Consider the following 17,370-nt stretch of genomic DNA (forward strand, 5'->3'; position numbering starts at 1 on the left):
CGGTATACTAGCATACAAGGCACTTTACGCGGCCGATTTGAAGCGGAATGAGGTTCATGTAGCTTCATTTCGTCAGGCCATACACCTAGATCTCTACAGATGTGAAACATCCGGCACAGCTGGATGACACATCTATGCCATGTGTATAAGTAACACATGATCTGCATCAGACTGATTTGTGAGCAACAACCGGCGACACCTCGGGCCGAATCCTGGGGGGAGGCAATTCACCTCCCTGAATCCAGAAAGTCGCCCGTGTCTTTCAACATCGACCAGCTCACAGGGCTGCATATCGCCGGGGACTGACTACCCGGTGCACGATGGAAGCCTCTACGTCGTGTCCATGCCAATCCAGGGTTCTTCAACACAGAGCTTAATTTGGAACAGACGACCAGACTGGGGAGGATACGAATGTCGCCACCATCACAAGCGCTTGAAAACTATTCGACCGCCTTTACAGCACCATGACTCCAACCCCTCACACTATCAAGGCAAGGGATGGGTCAAGAATGATGCCGTGGGATTTGGGATGGATTTCAGGGAAAGAACCGTGCTTTTTCAGCAGGTCCTTGCTCGAGGAATTCCTCCAAGATTCATCGATAATGCCCGGACTACGCCATGGCGATGGTTTCTGGGCCATTGATGCTCCCCCTCCCAGTATAGCGTCGAATGGGATCTTCGGCCGAGGCCAAAACAAGAAAGAACAAGGTCCAAAAAGAGAGTGTTTAGCTGATCGTTGTGGATCATGTGGGATGTGAATATGAGAAACAGAACATGATTCGGTCAATCAGAAATCGCTGAGACAGTGCATCCCACCATCTGACCTCGCCTCCTGTGTTCCAGGCTGAAGATACGTGCGGTATTTTTGGTTAAGATTTTCGGTTGGTATGGGGCCCGCTCTGATGCCCACCTCCTAAAGGCTGGAGGGCTGGTGGGCAGGCAGCACAGCTTGTCTGCCGTTGGGAGAGAGCACCAGTCGTGGCAGGGAAATGCCCCTTCCCTTGTGCCCATGGCTCTCGGCCCATTTGCAGGCACGGTGGGTGTATCCTCTGGGGCCCACCGGGGGACTAGTCATGATGATCCGCTATGTTTGCATGTCGAGTGCGCAAACCCCAAGCGCAGTTGGACGTATTTAAACTCTTTCAATCGGCGTTGCGGCCTACCTCGAGGATGTCTTCTCACTCTCAGAATCCCACTCCCATTGTACTGTTGTCATGACTGGGAACAACACCATGTACGGTCGAGGGCTTGGCCTTCGGTTGGCCATTCTGTTCACCTGCCAGGTAGCTTTCATCTTGTTCGGTACAGGCTCCCCTCCTTTTCTGCGAGTCCGTGTCGATCTTAGACAGAGCTGACCTGGATATAGGTTATAACCAAGGTGTATTCTCTGGGATTGTCCGGAACGATGACTTTCTCAGCCTTCTCAACCACCCCAGTTCTGCCGTCCTCGGCATCATTGTGGCAATCTACAACCTAGGATGTCTCTTTGGCACGGTTGTTGCATTCGTCGTGTCAGATAAACTGGGTTTTCGGAAAACAATGTGGTTCTCCATGGCCTGGATTATAGTTCGTCCCACATTTGAGCCCTCTTCGTTAGACGAATGGCGTGACTGATGAAACATTCCGTGCAGATTGGAGCAAGCCTACAGGCCTGCTCCTATTCCCAGGCCCAGCTGCTCGTGTCCCGCTTTATCAGCGGCACCGGGACTGGGATCATGAGCGTTGCAGCCCCTGTGTACCAAGCGGAATTGTGCGAGGCAAAGAATCGAGGAATGTATGTGTGCAGTCAGCCTCTCGCCATCGGAGTCGGCATCGTCATCTCCTATTGGTTCGATTATGGAATGAGCTATGTCACAGGCTCCGTGAGCTGGAGGCTCCCTATTGCATTTCAAATGATCTTTGCAATCGTCGTGGTCATCATGGTCCGTGGGTAAGTTTAACTTGGATGTCCTTGAGTGTCCCCGTGGTTAACCCTGCCTTTTTCCCCAAAGTCTTCCGGAAAGCCCACGATGGCTGTACCGGTGGCAGAGACCCGACGAAGCTTTGCAGGTTCTGTGCGATGTCTATGACCGAGCCGCGGATGACCCTAAAATTGTTGAGGACTCGCGAGGAATGTACAGGGCCGTTGAGCTCGACAAGCTCCGGGAGGAGTACAGATGGTCTCGAATTTTCAAAAAGGACGAGCTTCAAACGGGACGACGCGTCCTGCTGTCTTACGGTCTACAATTCATGAATCAAATGACCGGTATCAACTTCATCGTGGTAAGTGTCAGCAATCGAACCAAAGCGGGCAACACCACGGACCAGCTAACAAGGCATGTAGACATATGTCACATCGGGTAAGAATCCAAGGATCTCAACGGCCAGTGTTTGAATGACTCGGACAAATGTTCTGACAAAACGCGATCCAGTCCTGGAGACCAATGTGGGCCTCGACAAGCAGCTGAGTCTGCTCCTGGGCGGCGTAATCCAAGTTATGTTTGTTATTGGTAGGTTGGAATTTGAAGTGCATCTCTGCTATGTGGAGACGAACACGCGCTGATCATGGCCCCAACAGGCTCCATCTACCCTACAATGTACTCGGATCGCCTGGGCCGCCGCAGGCCAATGATGTGGGGAAACTTTGGGCTTTTCCTGTGCATGATGATGATCTCCATTCTTCTCTCATTTAAGGGTACTCACCATCTCCGCATGCTTCTCCGTTTACCAGCCGGGTCTCAACTGACCCGACCACTCCCACAGGAACGAGCATCGAAAAGCCAGCGGCAACCGCCTCGATCGTGTTCTTCTTCCTGTTCATGCTCATCTTCGGAGCCTCCATCAACTGCATCCCGTGGGTGTACAGCCCGGAGCTGCTCCCCCTACATGTCCGCGCAAAAGGGTAAGGGTTTCCCCCCGCCCCATTCCAGATGTTTACCTCCCTTGCGGGAATCACCACGCTAACGCTGAAAGCAGACAAGCCATTGCGATCTCAGCCAGCTGGCTGTGGAATTTTTTCGTGGCCATGATCGCGCCGACGCTGATCAAGGAGCTCGTCTGGAAGGGATATCTGATTTTCATGTGCATGAATCTGATTTTTGTCCCGGTGAGCCGTCCTTATACATAGCTGATGTGCATTATATTCATATGCACTCCGGTTACCGATTTACAGGTAGAGACTAATGAGGGGGCAGATCGTATACTACTTCTACCCCGAGACCGCCAACCTCACCCTCGAGGAGATCGACTACCTCTTCATGGACGGCAGCCAGCCCGACAGCCAGCCCGACCTCCTGTATCCCGACGCGAAGGAGCCCGCGGTCAGGGAAGTCAAATGCACAGCGTAGGCTCACCCGGACTTACACATACTGAGTACGAATTTATCACGAGAATCGGCAATCAATCCACGAATCGAATTCAATCAAATCGATACAAGTCTCACGACCACCATAGATGGGCGTTCATTCATTTTTTTACTTTCCCTTTTCTATTAAATGTCTACTCCTCGGAGTACTCTCCTCTCTGTCTACTCTATATAATATCGAGTGCAAATCCACTGTTACTATATTTATATTTATGTTCAATAGATATACACAGCTATAGGCGTCGGAAATGAAATACTACACTCGCTTATACACACCATCAGTGTAAAATGGTATTCAGGCTAGTCATACTTTACCTAGCTACCTGGGTATGTGCTTAGGTATGGGTAAATATAGTGTAGTGTAGTGAGTGAGTGTGAGTGTGGTATGTACATACCACAGACACCCTATTCTTCGCGTGAAGCGATGCGGAGGGATCGAGATCTATATTTTTACCTAATTGTTCTCTCCAGCCACATATAAACATGCACATACACTAACTAGACTCAATGTCAATATTGTCTCGGAGGATACATTCATTTCCACAAGTCGGCAGTACTTTCTAGTAAGTTCATTATATAGTCCTAGAAACTCTCCGCACTTCGCAATTCAAATGCCCCTTTTGATAGGTATTGATGTCAACCAGCCTAATAAGATCTGTCTTTGACATATACATGTGAATAGAAAAGTGCAATATAATGTAACAGATATACCAGAATGTAAAAGAATATCCTAGCGGCTGGTAGCTAAATAACGACCACAGGGTAAACCACCTAAATTAGACAACCAGCCTCAACCAAGAATGGAACTCAAATGATACGAGTCAGTCAGTCACAGCATACCTAGGTACCTACCTACCTACCTAGTGAAGGGGGAAAAAAAGAAAAAAAAGAAAAGTACGGAGTGAAAATGATACCAAAATAGACACACACACACAGAGAGGGAGATAGAAGGGAAGACTAGAAGCTCAAGGCATCTACTTTCAAAGGGATGGAAAAATGGGGAAAAAAGCCGAGGCTTACTTGCCTCACTCGACATGTCGCCTACCCACTATCTACCTACTACGTATTATATTATATTATCATTGGTATGCGTATCTCCCAATATATCTTTTTTATAAGATACCTAGGTAGTAAGGAGTACTCCGTACCATGGCTCCTCTCCATTCGCCAGGAACCAACAGTGACCGCCCCGCCCCCGCCACCGGCCGAGTTGTGGCAATATGCCAGGGCAAAGTACTTTGGTTCTCGATGCTTACTGCTTACTGGCAGTTTGGTCTCGGGAATGGGAGTGAGGTAAGACGAAGGACAATCATGTTCAATCATTAATACAGTAGCATTGTTTCGTATTGTTCGATCCGTTGGCAATACCCTTTGTACTCTAGAGATGCAGGTCTACCGTGCATGTAATCTAAAACTTACCACAGTCAATGGAACTACATCGTAGAAAAATTGGAAAAATGGGTAGTCTAATTTTGAACATCGCTGGAATAAATAACAGGTAGGACCAAGAAATTGCAAGACAGCCGAGGTTCCGATACCAGAACCTCGCGAACATCAAATCCAATGCGTCCAGTCAAACCAAGAATACAATCAAGCCCCTATCCCACGCGGGCTGGCACCATAAACAAAGATCCCCAAACTGGAATCACACAAAGTCGTATCAATCAATCAAAAGGAGGATTCGGAGCCGTGGCTGCATTCCCTGCATGAGGCCACGCTCCACCGTCCTTCGCTTCTTATCCTCTCGGTCGACCCTGACCGAGAGACATTATCTTAAAAAAAAAAAAAAAGTAGTAGATGGCCAGGTAGATGAGCAAACAGGGCCGGAAATATGAAAACATCAAAGGAATGTAAATGCTGAGTAGGACGTTGTCGTTTCAGACCCGCCAAGAGTCCCGTATCCCTCGCTCGGCAGGATCGCTTCGTTTACTCCGCGTCGGGGTGGCAAGGGCTGAACGGATCAGACATGCAGACTCGATGGGGCAAAACCATCAAGGTACCCATTTACGGGGTGGCAGGAGGAGCAGCGGGAGTACCACCGCCCAGCATGCCCTTGACACGGTCGACCTGCTCAGGAGCGTAGTTGGGGCCCAGAGAGCCAATGAACAGGAAGAAGATGAGGACCACGGCGCCGATGATGATCGACTTGCGGCGCACGGGGTGGTTGACGCCAAACTCGGCCCAGGACCGGTTGGCCTGGCCAGCGTAGTCCTTGATCTTGTCGGCGCCCAGCTTGTAGTAGACCAGACCGATGAGGGCAATGGAGTAGCCAAAGAACTGGGTGTTGGAGACGGGGGTCTGCCAGAGCATCATGGAGGCGGCAACCAGCAGGATATCCTTGAGGACACCGCAGAGGGTCATCACCAGAGACGAAGTCTTGCCAATCTACAACAGGATGGTTAGTCGACCGAGTGCGGTTTGGTAGGAAGGGACGCGGAGACGTACCAGGAAGACGACGGAAACGTTCAGCAAGAAAGCGGTGATGGCGTTGAGCAAGAGCACGGAGACACCGACGTTCTGGATGTGGCCCCAGGTGACGTTGGGAACCTCCAGGAACAGAGCGGTCACACCGTTCATGACCGCGCAGACCGGCGCGAAGTAGTACAGGGAAACCAGAGGATCCATCTTGTACTCGGCGGAGCTGAGCAGGCGCTGGACCATGACGAGACGGATGGCCTCGAAGATGATACCGCCGATCTGGAAGAGGAAGCCGACGAAGACGAACTTGATCTCACCGAAGGAGGCAATGACGACACCGACGACGATCAAGCCCACGTTCATGAGGACCTTGAGGTTGACGGGCGCCATACCCATGCCCCAGGTAGCCAAGAGCACGGCAACGGGGGTGGTGGCCTAGATTAGAGTATAAGCACAAGATGGACTAGCCAGCCATTCCAATGATTGGACGCACCTTGAGCATCTGAATGAAGGCAACACTCAGATACAAGTAAGTCACGTTGCCGCAGATCAAACTCAGACTGAAGAAGAGACCGATAGGGACGATAGCGCGCAGGTAGACCCGGCCGGTCATCTTCACGGTTTTGCGGCCATCGAGAAGGGTGGTGGTACGAGCGAGGATCTGGGTCATGAGCGTCGCGAAACACAAGTGCCAGGTGGTCAGGACGATGGCTAGATGAGGGGTTAGGGTATATTCGAGTCGCATTCAGGGAAGGAAAGCATACGGAAGCCTATCGATCGGGGAAGTTAGTCTCTGTATCCCGCGGAGTTGGGTGGATTCCACTTACGGAAGTTGGCATAGTCGAGGATATATTTGTTGAACAGAATGACGCTGGAACTCAAGGTAATCCAGGCGCTGGTGATCGGTCAGTACAGCGCATCCCACGATGTCTTCGAACTCCCCATATGTCGAGACTCACCTCACGTATACGGCCGGGTGAAACGAGGCCTTGGGAGGTTCCGGCTTCTCGGCGGCAGGATTGACGGTGGGGAGAGACGGCTCCGCGCGAGAGACCTCGCCGGAGGTTCTCACCTTTTCACCATCGTTGCTCATTTTGGAGGTAGAGACCTGGTCGGACAGAAAACGTTGGAAATCGAAGTTGCGCGGCCTTAACAGGCTACTCTGACCAAACTTGGAGGATGCCACGAGAGAAGTGATTCAGAGGGGGAAGGAAGAAGGAGGATAATGATAGTACTAAAAAGATAAGAGGGAAAGAACACGGAAGAATCGAAGACCGTAGGGGCGACGGTATGAAAAGAGTGAACGACTGAGTTGGTCTGAAAATGGAAATCGAAAAGAAAAGAAAAGAGAAAGAGAAACAAGACGACGCGAACGGAGTGAACCGGTTAGAGAGGAGGAAGGTTGGAAGAGAAGGATTCGGAGGGGAAGAGAGAGAGAAAGTGGTCTGGGGGAGGAAAAGAAGAGGGATTGAAGACTGGTTTGGGTTTGGATTGGAGTCTGGGAATGGTTAAGCTAATTACTTGGGTTATTTTAGGATTGTCAACCAGTCACAGATGATATTATATTATAATTCTATTTATTTATTATGATTATAATATAATAAAGAGGGTCGGGGATCCGCAGTACCAAGAGCAAGTCTAAGAGACTCCAACAGATCGTGGCCCAAGATGGGAGATTTCGTTGGTTACCTTCTTTACTCTTTACACTTCTTTCAGAGAGAGATTGTGCCACCGAGTAACTACCATAATACCATAACTACCGGACTGGAGTTAGTCGCAGTCCCTGCGGCAGTGAGGCATGCAAAGCTGCAAGCAGCAGGTCTCCACCGTGCTTCTTTCTACAGTCTTATCCAGGAATTTATAATAAAAAGTACATATTTATATAAATGTTTAGATAGAGACCGAAGTGAATTATTCAATCAAACATCAGTGAAGAACCGGAATTGGAACAGATCATTCAGGACATGATCTACAATATACTATACTTTCTGTAGTCTGAATGATTCCAGTGGTGATATAAAGCGTCTCAGCTGTGTATCCTATAAATTACTCCCGGATGGTATGAAACCACTACCAGGAAAGACTGTCGGCCAGTTTCGAGTTCTGGCCAGTGGCCACTGTCCTCCCTGGCACAGTACATTTAGCCTGTCGAATCCCAGCCCCCCGACACTCCCCCCGACCCCCCAGCCCCTGGTGGGGAAACCAGAAAAGTAAAAAAGGTGAGGTGGGTACGTAATCTGTGTAGGGATAGATCGATAAATGGATGAGGCGGTCGTACGGGTGGTACATACTCGGTACGAGGTGGCGGTAATTCCAACGACCGAAGTACTCTCGGTGTATTGTAAGTATTATATACACCATTCTTACTATATAATACTCCCATTATCTGGTAGTTTGTCAGGGGCAAATAACGAGATTGGTAATTGAGTACCGGTACGGTCAGGACCATACATACACGTAGACCTCTGCACCCCGTTCCCACTTGGCCAGCCTTTTTCGCCTCATTCGGTCTAGTCCCAGGGTTCTTGTTCTTTCACTCAAGCCGGGACTTACGTAGCCCCTGTCTGTGCCTCTTTCTTTCTATTATTTCATTTACTTTATTATATGATTTTATATTGTTTTCTATCTTAACCCTTGTCTGTTCATTTCTTGTTTTGATGCAGAGTTCGACATCAAAAGGTACTTGGATTAGTATCATGTCTCCTATAACCCCTCCAGGTGTGGTCACTGGTGGGTCGTCACCTATGTTCATCACTCTTTCTAAACCAACTTCTCTCGTGGCGAGAATGGAATTGGACGGTGGTGTCAATCTCCAGGTCTCCACTACCTCTCCACCGGGTGTGCCCCCTTTTCCATTGTCTTATTTGACGGCCATATATTCTATTTATTCTCGGTGGTACCGTGGTTCTGTCTTTTTTAAATTAATTCTATTGTATTTTCCTCTTTTATATCCGTTGCCTTCTATTGCCTACAACCACGTACTTATAGAAAATTTGGTGATCTTACCCTAAGAATAACGGTCAGTGTGATAGATAGCGCAGTCCTGACTGATCACCCATATATAGTAAACAGACCGAAAGATAATATCCAGCAGCAAATCAACACCCCCCGAAAGAAATGGACTGTTGATCCAAATTAACACTGACTTGTTTGGCGCTAGTGTGCATTACGCAAGCAGTCACTCTGGTGGCTTCCCAGCCAAGCAACTCAAATTACCCGCGTTCAGCGGCCACTTGTCCATAGCGTCGCCGCCGATGGTCCCTGGCCTCGGGTGGGGAATGCGGCGATCTGATGGCTGATGGCTGATGGCTGATGGGCTAGAAACTGCCGTGACCTTGGGTCCATGGCGTTTTTAAGAATCGAACTTGCTTGCTACTACTAGTCGCTAAGTCGAGACTCCAAGGCCAACCCCGGCGACTATGCCCTAAGCACTCACTCCCAGTACCCAGCACCTAGTGAATTCATAACTGACTACCACAAGTGTGTCAAGGAACTCTCCTTTAGTTATTAGTTGAACTTCCATTCGGGGATCGCTCGTGGGTCCTCCGGTCCCTTTCGGGTGACGTCCGGAGCACCGTCGCATTTCCATTCCCTTCCCTTCTTCCCGATGTTGACAATCGAGACAATGTCTATTGTGACTGAGGTTTTGGTGGGTTTCACCGTCGCATCGGGAGTACTCAGTAGAACTCAAGACAGCCTTATCGGGAGACGGAAGTCTAATCAGAAAGAAAGGTCAATGAACAAACCTCGATAAGAGTCAGTTACGGTGTAGTAACAAGTAAGCGTCATGTATTCAGAGAAGACGAAGCTTTCCTCCATTCCTAGTGGCTGGGAATTTCCGTTGGTCTCATTAACCCAACACCTTTACTACTCCGTACCCTCGTCCGGTTTCTGGAAAGAGATCTGCCGCTGCCTTCCGTTCTCAGAAGGATAATCAGTGGGACCCTCTCCTGGTGTCCGTCCGCTCAATGGGTTCAGCCCAGAAAGTCTAGCCTCTTTCGCACAAAGCGACACCTTGCAAGTTCTATTCCATCTCTTCCCAGAGCCCGATGGATCGAAATGGGTGATGATCACTTACCCTATCGAATCGGCATGGACAATTCCCCTCCGTGCAACCCGAAACTACGGAGTAACTGCTGGTCTTTTGGAAAGTAGTCTCGTCGACGGACGACGTATGTGTCAATTTGATAGCCGAGGGAGGGGACAACGTGCGACTCGGGGGGAGAGCCATTGGTGGCGACTGAGTCTGGAGATCTTCTGACTGAGTATGGAAAGATCTGGGATCGGCTCTCCCATACCCTATTTCAAACGGGCAAGGTGTTCTATCTGACGAGAAAATCCTTCGAAGGTGCTATGGAAGCTTCCAAGGCGATCCCAATAATCAAACGGGTCAACTCCGTTACTCGAGGGTATCCGGGAGGACAGAGGTACGGTATCCGGGCGGTGTGGGGTTCAAGATGGAAGTACGGTTTCGGCAAAATAGCAACAGCAATAGTCAACAAGTCAATAACGCCAGAGAGATGGATGGAAACAACCACAGCCACATTCTTCCCAGTGTTCTGAACATTCTTGGGGTGATCCCAGACGGGAGAGGATGCCCGCATTCGTAGAATGCTGATAAGGCAGGATAAGAACCATCGCAAGCAGTAAATTCCTGGAACCTGGGGGAGGGAGGGGGAGGGGTCAAAACACCTGGACGCGGCCAGATAAGCAACTGAGCTTGGAGATGCTGGTAGGGATTGGATACTCTCGAGCCACCAAGATAACATGTCCAAGGTCAATTGATCTCTATCTAGTGTGTAGTATTAGTGGTGACGCCGCCATATCGAATTAATCAATCAGGCTCATGGGTAGAGAGTCCAGACGTTTGAGACCGATTGTTTAATTTCCTGACTCAATTGATTAATATCTTGTTTTTGATTTGGTAATTATTTTATTTGATATATTTTATTTTATTTTTCTATTTGATTATTTTATTGATATGTATTTTTATATTTTTATAATTTTATTAATATGGTTCGAATAATGATTTTATTTTCAAAATTGGGTCATTTCCTCCCCTCCCCCTTATCCAGGGCTCACCAGCAGCTGGCGCGGCAACCCGACCTTTTCCATACGTATTCATTACTCTAATTAGGGCCTAAACTTGAAACAGATACAGTAACCAACTAACCTGCCCCTCTTGTCACGTTTCGTTATTTGTCCGTCTGCGACACATCTCCCTCCCCTCTCACCGTTCTTTCTTATCCCTCTCCCTTCCATCCTTCATTCTTCTTCTCTCCCCCGCCCCCCTCCCCCTTCTTTTAAATCCTGCAGTTCCCTGCAGCTTCAATTTTTCTTTCATGCTTAGCCTCGCCCGCAAGACCTTAAACCGCGTTCCCAGCTTTCAGGATATCCTACAAGGCAGGATGACCCACCCAGACATGTAAGGATTTCTCTCTCTCTCCCTGCCCTCTGTTCCAGGGGGTTCCCTTCACCAGCAATGCTAACATCACCCTCTCTTCAGCTCCGTTGACGTTCTCGTTATTGGTGCCGGCCCTACCGGTCTCGGTGCCGCGAAGCGTCTGAACCAGATCGTACGAATTCACCGTCGTTGAGCTACTCAAGTTGGACAGCATGCTGATAATCGGTGCAGGATGGCCCCTCGTGGTTGATCGTCGACAGCAACGAGACCCCCGGTGGTCTGGCTTCGACCGATGTGACCCCTGAAGGCTTCGTGAGTCTCCCCCCGGCGGTTTCCGTCACCTGATGGGTTTCCGTCACAATGGTGTCGTTGTCAATGGCTCGCTGACTCGGAATGACAGCTTTACGACGTCGGTGGTCACGTTATCTTCTCCCACTACAAGTACTTCGATGACTGCATCAACGAGGCCCTCCCCAAGGATGACGACTGGTACAGCCACCAGCGTATCTCCTACGTTCGTTGCAAGAACGAATGGGTCCCCTACCCCTTCCAGAACAACATCTCCATGCTTCCCAAGGAGGAGCAGGTCAAGTGCATTGATGGCATGATCGACGCTGCCATCGAGGCTCGCGTCTCCAACGTCAAGCCCAAGAACTTCGACGAGTGGATCGTCCGTATGATGGGTACCGGTCTGGCCGACCTGTTCATGAGACCTTACAACTACAAGGTCTGGGCTGTGCCCACCACCAAGGTATGTTGTCCTACGCTCGAGCATGACGAGAACCAGCTACTAATGACCGTCTAGATGCAATGTGCCTGGCTGGGCGAGCGTGTCGCTGCCCCCAACGTCAAGGCCGTGACCACCAACGTCATCCTCAACAAGACCGCCGGTAACTGGGGTCCCAACGCTACTTTCCGTTTCCCCGCCCGCGGCGGTACCGGTGGCATCTGGATTGCCGTCGCCGACACTCTCCCCAAGGAGAAGACTCGCTACGGTGACAAGGGCAAGGTCAGCAAGGTCAACGCCAGCAACAAGACCGTCACCATGGCGGATGGCACCACCATCGGCTACCAGAAGCTCGTGTCCACCATGGCCGTGGATGCCCTCTCTGAGCAGATGGGCGACCAGGAGCTCGTCTCCCTCAGCAAGGAGCTCTTCTACTCCTCCACCCACGTCATCGGTGTTGGTATCCGTGGCTCTCGTCCCGAGCGTATCGGCGACAAGTGCTGGCTGTACTTCCCCGAGGACAACTGCCCCTTCTACCGTGCCACCATCTTCTCCAACTACTCCCCCCACAACCAGCCCGAGGCTGGCAAGAAGCTGCCCACCCTCCAGCTGGCGGATGGCTCCAAGGCCCCGAGCTCTGAGGAGAAGGAGGGCCCCTACTGGTCCATCATGCTGGAGGTCTCCGAGTCCTCCATGAAGGCGGTCAACCACGAGACTCTCCTCGCCGACTCGATCCAGGGTCTCGTCAACACTGAGATGCTGCAGCCCGGCGACGAGATCGTCTCCACCTACCACCGCTGCTTCGACCACGGCTACCCCACCCCCTCTCTGGAGCGTGAGGGTGCCCTCACCAAGATGCTGCCCAAGCTCCAGTCCATGGACATCTGGTCGCGTGGCCGCTTCGGCAGCTGGCGCTACGAGGTCGGCAACCAGGACCACTCCTTCATGCTCGGTGTGGAGGCTGTCGACAGCATTGTCAACGGTGCCGTTGAGCTGACCCTGAACTACCCCGACTTCGTCAACGGCCGGCAGAACACCGAGCGTCGTCTGGTCGACGGTGCTCAGGCGTTTGCCAAGAGCAAGGCTTCGCAGTAAATGCACCCCTTTCTTCTTATAGACTTGTTCAGGTTTAATACGAGATGTCTGGTGGAGTTCAAAAACAACAAAAAAAAAAAAAAAAGAGCCTAGATAAAGATTTACGGTCTACGGGTTGTTAATATTTCTTTTTCATTTTACCCATTTCATTTATTTTCTTTTTTTTCTTTATTTATTTTATTTTACCTTTTTTTTATTGGAAGCGATGCCTGAAGACGTTTGATTGCTGGCATTTTACGGTGATGAGCATCGTCAATCGCATTTACCTCGGAATTTATAAACCTTTTCCCTAGATGAATGGACATGCATTTTGGCTTGGTTGTTCTGCTGCAGCATCGCGTTAATGGTATGCATAGAGTAGCCTCCTCGTTCAGCAAGATAGACATAGAAATGAAGTAACTACCTACAAACTATCAAGCCAGAGCCTCACCGAACCCAATCCCAGCGATCGTCACCAATCCCGTAAGGAACCAAACCTCGTCGCTGATCCTTCCAGGGCTGAGACTGAGACTGAGACTGAGACAGCCACCAACCCAATCAATCAACAAGTTCCAACCTAGGACGTACGATACGATCGAAGTCTAGCCCGGAGAGGTGAAGGGTAAGGAAGGGAAGGGGGGGATGTTCGGCTCGCGTTCCCCGATTCGAGATATATTATATTACCTGTCATGTACTCCGTAGTAGTCTATCTTATGTTGGTCTTTTTATGGATATGGATATGGGGTATGGAGACCTGCGTGTGGTGGTGTCTCAGGTGTGTTTCTTGATAAGTACCTCAGTCTCGCTTAGGGAGTCGAGTATGGGTGTCTGTTTATTTATTGATTTGGTTATTACCTACTTGGCTTCTATTAAGTTGGCGAATGATGAAGCGGAGAAAGAGGGTAAATAAGCTGGATAAGCTGGACAAACTGGACAAACTGGACAAACTGGACAAACTGGACAAACACAGCTAGTTACCTGTTCAGCCAAGTAAACAGTTAGTTAACAGACTCTCACCGCCTACGTAGTACACAACATTAATAGACATTCTGTTTGTTGAAACCAGGTCCAAAATACTAACTATAATACAAATCCTCCTACCTATGTGCCTACTTACAGTTTTACCAGGTCTTACCAGGTCAGTGATAATCCTCAATTACTGGTGTCCACAGTATTGTCCACTAGTAGTTACCCAGGGGCAGGACTCAAGAACAAGAAGAGAAGGAGAAGAGAAGAAGAAGAAGGGGAGATCCACCGTGGGTTCGGGACGCGTAAGTATGGAGCCCCCAGGTCTCTAAAAATGGAGCTTATGATTTAATTAGGTTAGTTTGGGTTGATACTATACTCTATAACTAGTATAGTTAGTAGTATAGTGTTATTATTATTATATTATTATTATTTCAAGGTTCTATTTCCTTCCCCACTGATCAATCTCCTGTGGTTTGTTTCGGTCACTGGGTCTGCACTTTTGAGGCTTGACTCTGGGTTTGGGGGTGCTTGTTTGGGGGTATGTTATTGTTAGTATTGTATGATATTGTCAGGATTGTGACAGTATTAGTAGGTATCCTATAGTATATGGGCGTGCTAGTATGTAGTAATGTATAGGTTAGTTACTCTATTGTACTCCATAGTTTGCTATAGAGTATTTAATATCTCTATCTAATATCCACCTACGCAGTCTCAACTCCATAAAAACAAAGTAATATCATAATACGGTATGACGACACAAATATGATTAATGGGGAAGCTCACAGGTTTCATGCATATTACATGCAGATTGATCTCACTATCTGTTTGAATAGTCGTACGCTCCAGCCCCGTCGCCTACTTGTTTATTTATTATTTATTATGTTTGTTCTGACTACGCCAGCTTGCATCGCATGTATGGATCAGTTGATGGTTTGAATTGCGCCTCAATGACTGGCTGATCATCATGACAGACGAATGGGCCAGTCTATATAGATACAGATGCAGTATATGCATTATATGACAGTGCATCTGAGAATTTCACCTTCCAACCCAAGATACAGATACGTACATCAGCATGTAGGGAGTACGGATACTTACTTGCTGGTTTGGTATTCTTTTGTCATACTCTGTACGAAGTACATGACATGGTTGACATCTCAGAGCGGCGGTTGGATGTCTCACGTACTGGATTCAAAATTAGAAATATGCAAGACTGATCTACCAACTTCTACCGCTAATTACAAGGACTGTCTCATCTATCCATAGACAGAAAAGGATCGTATCTACGATGGTACCTACTCTATACGGGGTACCGTTGATGCAAATGTACAGTAAAGTATATTAATATTTCTCCGATCTCACTGCGCCTGCAGCACTGTACAAGTATGTACGTACATAAAAGGACGTTTCCATTATTCGTCAATCAATCCACTTCCAATTTCGTCTCATCTCATCTCATGTCAGATGACCCTTTCATCCTCTGCGGCTTCGATCGCTGGATCTATTCTGGGAAACCGATACCTGCATGACCCGCTAGATGGGCGACTGTCGGGTGGGGGTGAGACATGAGACAGAGACATGAGACATCCGACTAGTCGCCAACAACAGGAACTCAAGGCAAAACGCCAACTAACTAAGTCAATAACTCTTCTCCATTTGCGATCAATCAATCGTCAATCATCAATAATCCAACTCGTCATTTTGGTCGCCACCGCCTTTAACTTGGGGGACAATCTGCAATTCGTCGCCCGGGACCTTGAACGGCTCCAGGTTTCTCAGGCCGAGTTCGGCGATGTCGTCGACGCGACCGCCTTGCACTTCGGTGATGAAGTCGTTGACGTAGTTGTGGAAGTGGTATGCGTCCATCAGGATGGGGTGGACGAGACCGTGGTTCTGCATTAGCCTTCTATTAGTGAAGCATGCACATCGGGGACGGTAAAGAGACTCACCACCGCTTTGATCTCGGGACGGACGCCGTACATGATGGAATTGGTCTGATTGTCCTGTCCGCGACGCTTGGTGTCTGTGACGTTTTCATTCACGAAAGTGGTCGGGGGGTCGATGTCGAGGATGCTGCGGTCATAGGGACGCGGAGGCTCGTTGGTCTCACGCAGCACGGCGGAAGAAAAGTCGCAGCGTCTGTGGGCGGGGATCTTTGCTTCCGTGTGCGATGCGTTTCCTTCTTTTCTCTGGACATGAGACGGTCAATAGATGGTTTCCGCGATGTTGTGATATTGATGCTTACCTCCTCGGCATGGGGCAAGTTTGCATTCGCATTGATGTCCCACACCGGGTTGTTACCGTCTTCTACACCCATACTGACAGTATCCGAGGACGTCTCTCGCACACCAGCCTTGGCCTGCTTGTTTTTGGCACGACCTCTCTTGGCCATTTTGTTTGCTTGGTAGACGGTGTCGCCTGGGAGGGTGCTCAAAGCGAGGTCGATGAGGCTGGTTAATTGCACGACTAGACCACCTGGAGTGGGGTCGTGATGGGTGCCGCAGGTGGTGTTTGTACACAGCTCTTCAATCTCTTTGTTGAGACTGAGGCAGGTTTGTGTGGGGGATTCTTCTGTCAGTCAGTATTATCCAAAACAATGCAGATGGACACACTATGGTGCTCTACCTGTGTTGCTCAGCTGATTAACAGCCCCGGGAGTGGAAACAGATTCACAATGATCTTGTGGGATGGGTGAGTGCAGCAGAGGTTTAAGTGGATGAAAGAGATCCTGCTGGGTAGGAAGAAATCTCAGGACTCTATCATACACTGTGCTGAATATGGCAGTGTGAAGTCTAGGACTGGCTGGTTGTGTGGCTGGGCGAATAGGACGCTCATCTTCTGATAGAAGTGAACAATGTTTGTTGTCCGCGTAACAAGCAGTCACCCACGGCGACCTGGGACCACCATTCCATTTCAGAGGTTGAACTGCAATCTCATCGTCACTGTCACTGCCAATAGACGAACCGTTTCCTTCAGAGGGACTGTCTCCCTCATCGACAGAACCAGACCCCTGGTGAGCCCATCTCGCGCAAGTAGAAGCACCTATCTCACTCATATCCGAACCAGGATTGGTAACCAAAGAGCTCGAACGAGACGACAAGACGATATCAGCAGCGGTGTTACATCTCAGACCGGGATATGGATTCTGGCCAGCAGGCGCGACATCCTCCCCGTCACAGATCGACTCTGATATATGGGTGGGAACAGAGGACGACGGGGTGTCTGAGTGCAAGGACAGCTGGTCGTCCATGTCGCCGTCGCCTTCGTAGTAGTAGTAGTAGTAGTAGTACTCTGGATGGCGGGCGTAGACGCGGGAGAGATGGAAGTGAAGGTCCGTTTCGTCGAGGGATATGCGGGTTGGTTTGTGTCGGAGCATGGTTCTGTTGGATTGATGTGGATGGCTATTGGGAGGAGTAGATCGTGTATGTAAGTAGG

At 49.4% G+C, this 17,370-nt stretch overlaps 7 protein-coding genes across 7 annotated transcripts; 4 read left to right on the forward strand and 3 right to left on the reverse strand.

The window, feature by feature from the left end:
- Positions 1-1,113: 1,113 nt before the first annotated feature.
- Positions 1,114-3,389, forward strand: P168DRAFT_18216 (sugar transporter-like protein). The gene is made up of 10 exons (XM_024832955.1): positions 1,114-1,302; positions 1,367-1,566; positions 1,632-1,930; positions 1,992-2,262; positions 2,324-2,339; positions 2,412-2,489; positions 2,558-2,674; positions 2,743-2,881; positions 2,956-3,085; positions 3,174-3,389. The coding sequence occupies exons 1-10, from the start codon at positions 1,215-1,217 to the stop codon at positions 3,324-3,326; spliced, it is 1,491 nt and encodes a 496-aa protein (XP_024697133.1). The 5' UTR covers positions 1,114-1,214; the 3' UTR covers positions 3,327-3,389.
- A 1,958-nt stretch (positions 3,390-5,347) lies between these two features.
- Positions 5,348-6,854, reverse strand: glfB (UDP-galactofuranose transporter; the record flags this gene model as incomplete). Its single annotated transcript, XM_024839802.1, has 6 exons — positions 5,348-5,728; positions 5,789-6,196; positions 6,255-6,472; positions 6,526-6,531; positions 6,589-6,656; positions 6,721-6,854. 6 exons carry the CDS (start codon positions 6,852-6,854, stop codon positions 5,348-5,350), a joined length of 1,215 nt encoding a protein of 404 aa, XP_024697134.1.
- A 1,512-nt stretch (positions 6,855-8,366) lies between these two features.
- Positions 8,367-9,070, forward strand: P168DRAFT_18335 (uncharacterized protein). The gene has a single exon (XM_024832959.1). It carries the CDS (start codon positions 8,419-8,421, stop codon positions 8,770-8,772), a length of 354 nt encoding a protein of 117 aa, XP_024697135.1. The 5' UTR covers positions 8,367-8,418; the 3' UTR covers positions 8,773-9,070.
- Positions 9,071-9,999: 929 nt separating this feature from the next.
- On the reverse strand, positions 10,000-10,647 carry P168DRAFT_18333 (uncharacterized protein). The gene has a single exon (XM_024832958.1). It carries the CDS (start codon positions 10,528-10,530, stop codon positions 10,084-10,086), a length of 447 nt encoding a protein of 148 aa, XP_024697136.1. The 5' UTR covers positions 10,531-10,647; the 3' UTR covers positions 10,000-10,083.
- Positions 10,648-11,024: 377 nt separating this feature from the next.
- On the forward strand, positions 11,025-13,371 carry P168DRAFT_247087 (protoporphyrinogen/coproporphyrinogen oxidase). The gene is made up of 5 exons (XM_024834068.1): positions 11,025-11,186; positions 11,268-11,337; positions 11,397-11,477; positions 11,566-11,916; positions 11,971-13,371. Exons 1-5 carry the CDS (start codon positions 11,104-11,106, stop codon positions 12,985-12,987), a joined length of 1,602 nt encoding a protein of 533 aa, XP_024697137.1. The 5' UTR covers positions 11,025-11,103; the 3' UTR covers positions 12,988-13,371.
- Positions 13,291-14,607, forward strand: P168DRAFT_278121 (uncharacterized protein; the record flags this gene model as incomplete). Its single annotated transcript, XM_024835660.1, has 9 exons — positions 13,291-13,333; positions 13,406-13,550; positions 13,672-13,741; positions 13,941-13,963; positions 14,095-14,104; positions 14,139-14,237; positions 14,372-14,473; positions 14,528-14,553; positions 14,598-14,607. The coding sequence occupies 9 exons, from the start codon at positions 13,291-13,293 to the stop codon at positions 14,605-14,607; spliced, it is 528 nt and encodes a 175-aa protein (XP_024697138.1).
- A 915-nt stretch (positions 14,608-15,522) lies between these two features.
- Positions 15,523-17,311, reverse strand: P168DRAFT_323657 (uncharacterized protein; the record flags this gene model as incomplete). Its single annotated transcript, XM_024840711.1, has 4 exons — positions 15,523-15,828; positions 15,885-16,124; positions 16,181-16,503; positions 16,987-17,311. 4 exons carry the CDS (start codon positions 17,309-17,311, stop codon positions 15,616-15,618), a joined length of 1,101 nt encoding a protein of 366 aa, XP_024697139.1. The 3' UTR covers positions 15,523-15,615.
- Between the last annotated feature and the right edge of the window lie 59 nt (positions 17,312-17,370).

This window comes from Aspergillus campestris (genome assembly GCF_002847485.1).
Source record: "Aspergillus campestris IBT 28561 chromosome Unknown P168scaffold_1, whole genome shotgun sequence".
Classification (NCBI taxonomy): domain Eukaryota; kingdom Fungi; phylum Ascomycota; class Eurotiomycetes; order Eurotiales; family Aspergillaceae; genus Aspergillus; species Aspergillus campestris.

Bases quoted from the DNA above. Each gene is read 5' to 3' on its own strand.
- P168DRAFT_18216 (XM_024832955.1), top strand. From the start codon at position 1,215: ATGACTGGGAACAACACCATGTACGGTCGAGGGCTTGGCCTTCGGTTG. The intron at 1,931-1,991 runs GTAAGTTTAACT...TTTTCCCCAAAG, and splicing joins GTGGTCATCATGGTCCGTGG to TCTTCCGGAAAGCCCACGAT. The intron at 3,086-3,173 runs GTGAGCCGTCCT...ATGAGGGGGCAG, and splicing joins TGAATCTGATTTTTGTCCCG to ATCGTATACTACTTCTACCC.
- P168DRAFT_18335 (XM_024832959.1), top strand. From the start codon at position 8,419: ATGCAGAGTTCGACATCAAAAGGTACTTGGATTAGTATCATGTCTCCT.
- P168DRAFT_18333 (XM_024832958.1), bottom strand. From the start codon at position 10,530: ATGTTATCTTGGTGGCTCGAGAGTATCCAATCCCTACCAGCATCTCCA.
- P168DRAFT_247087 (XM_024834068.1), top strand. From the start codon at position 11,104: ATGCTTAGCCTCGCCCGCAAGACCTTAAACCGCGTTCCCAGCTTTCAG. The intron at 11,187-11,267 runs GTAAGGATTTCT...CCCTCTCTTCAG, and splicing joins AGGATGACCCACCCAGACAT to CTCCGTTGACGTTCTCGTTA. The intron at 11,338-11,396 runs GTACGAATTCAC...TAATCGGTGCAG, and splicing joins CGAAGCGTCTGAACCAGATC to GATGGCCCCTCGTGGTTGAT.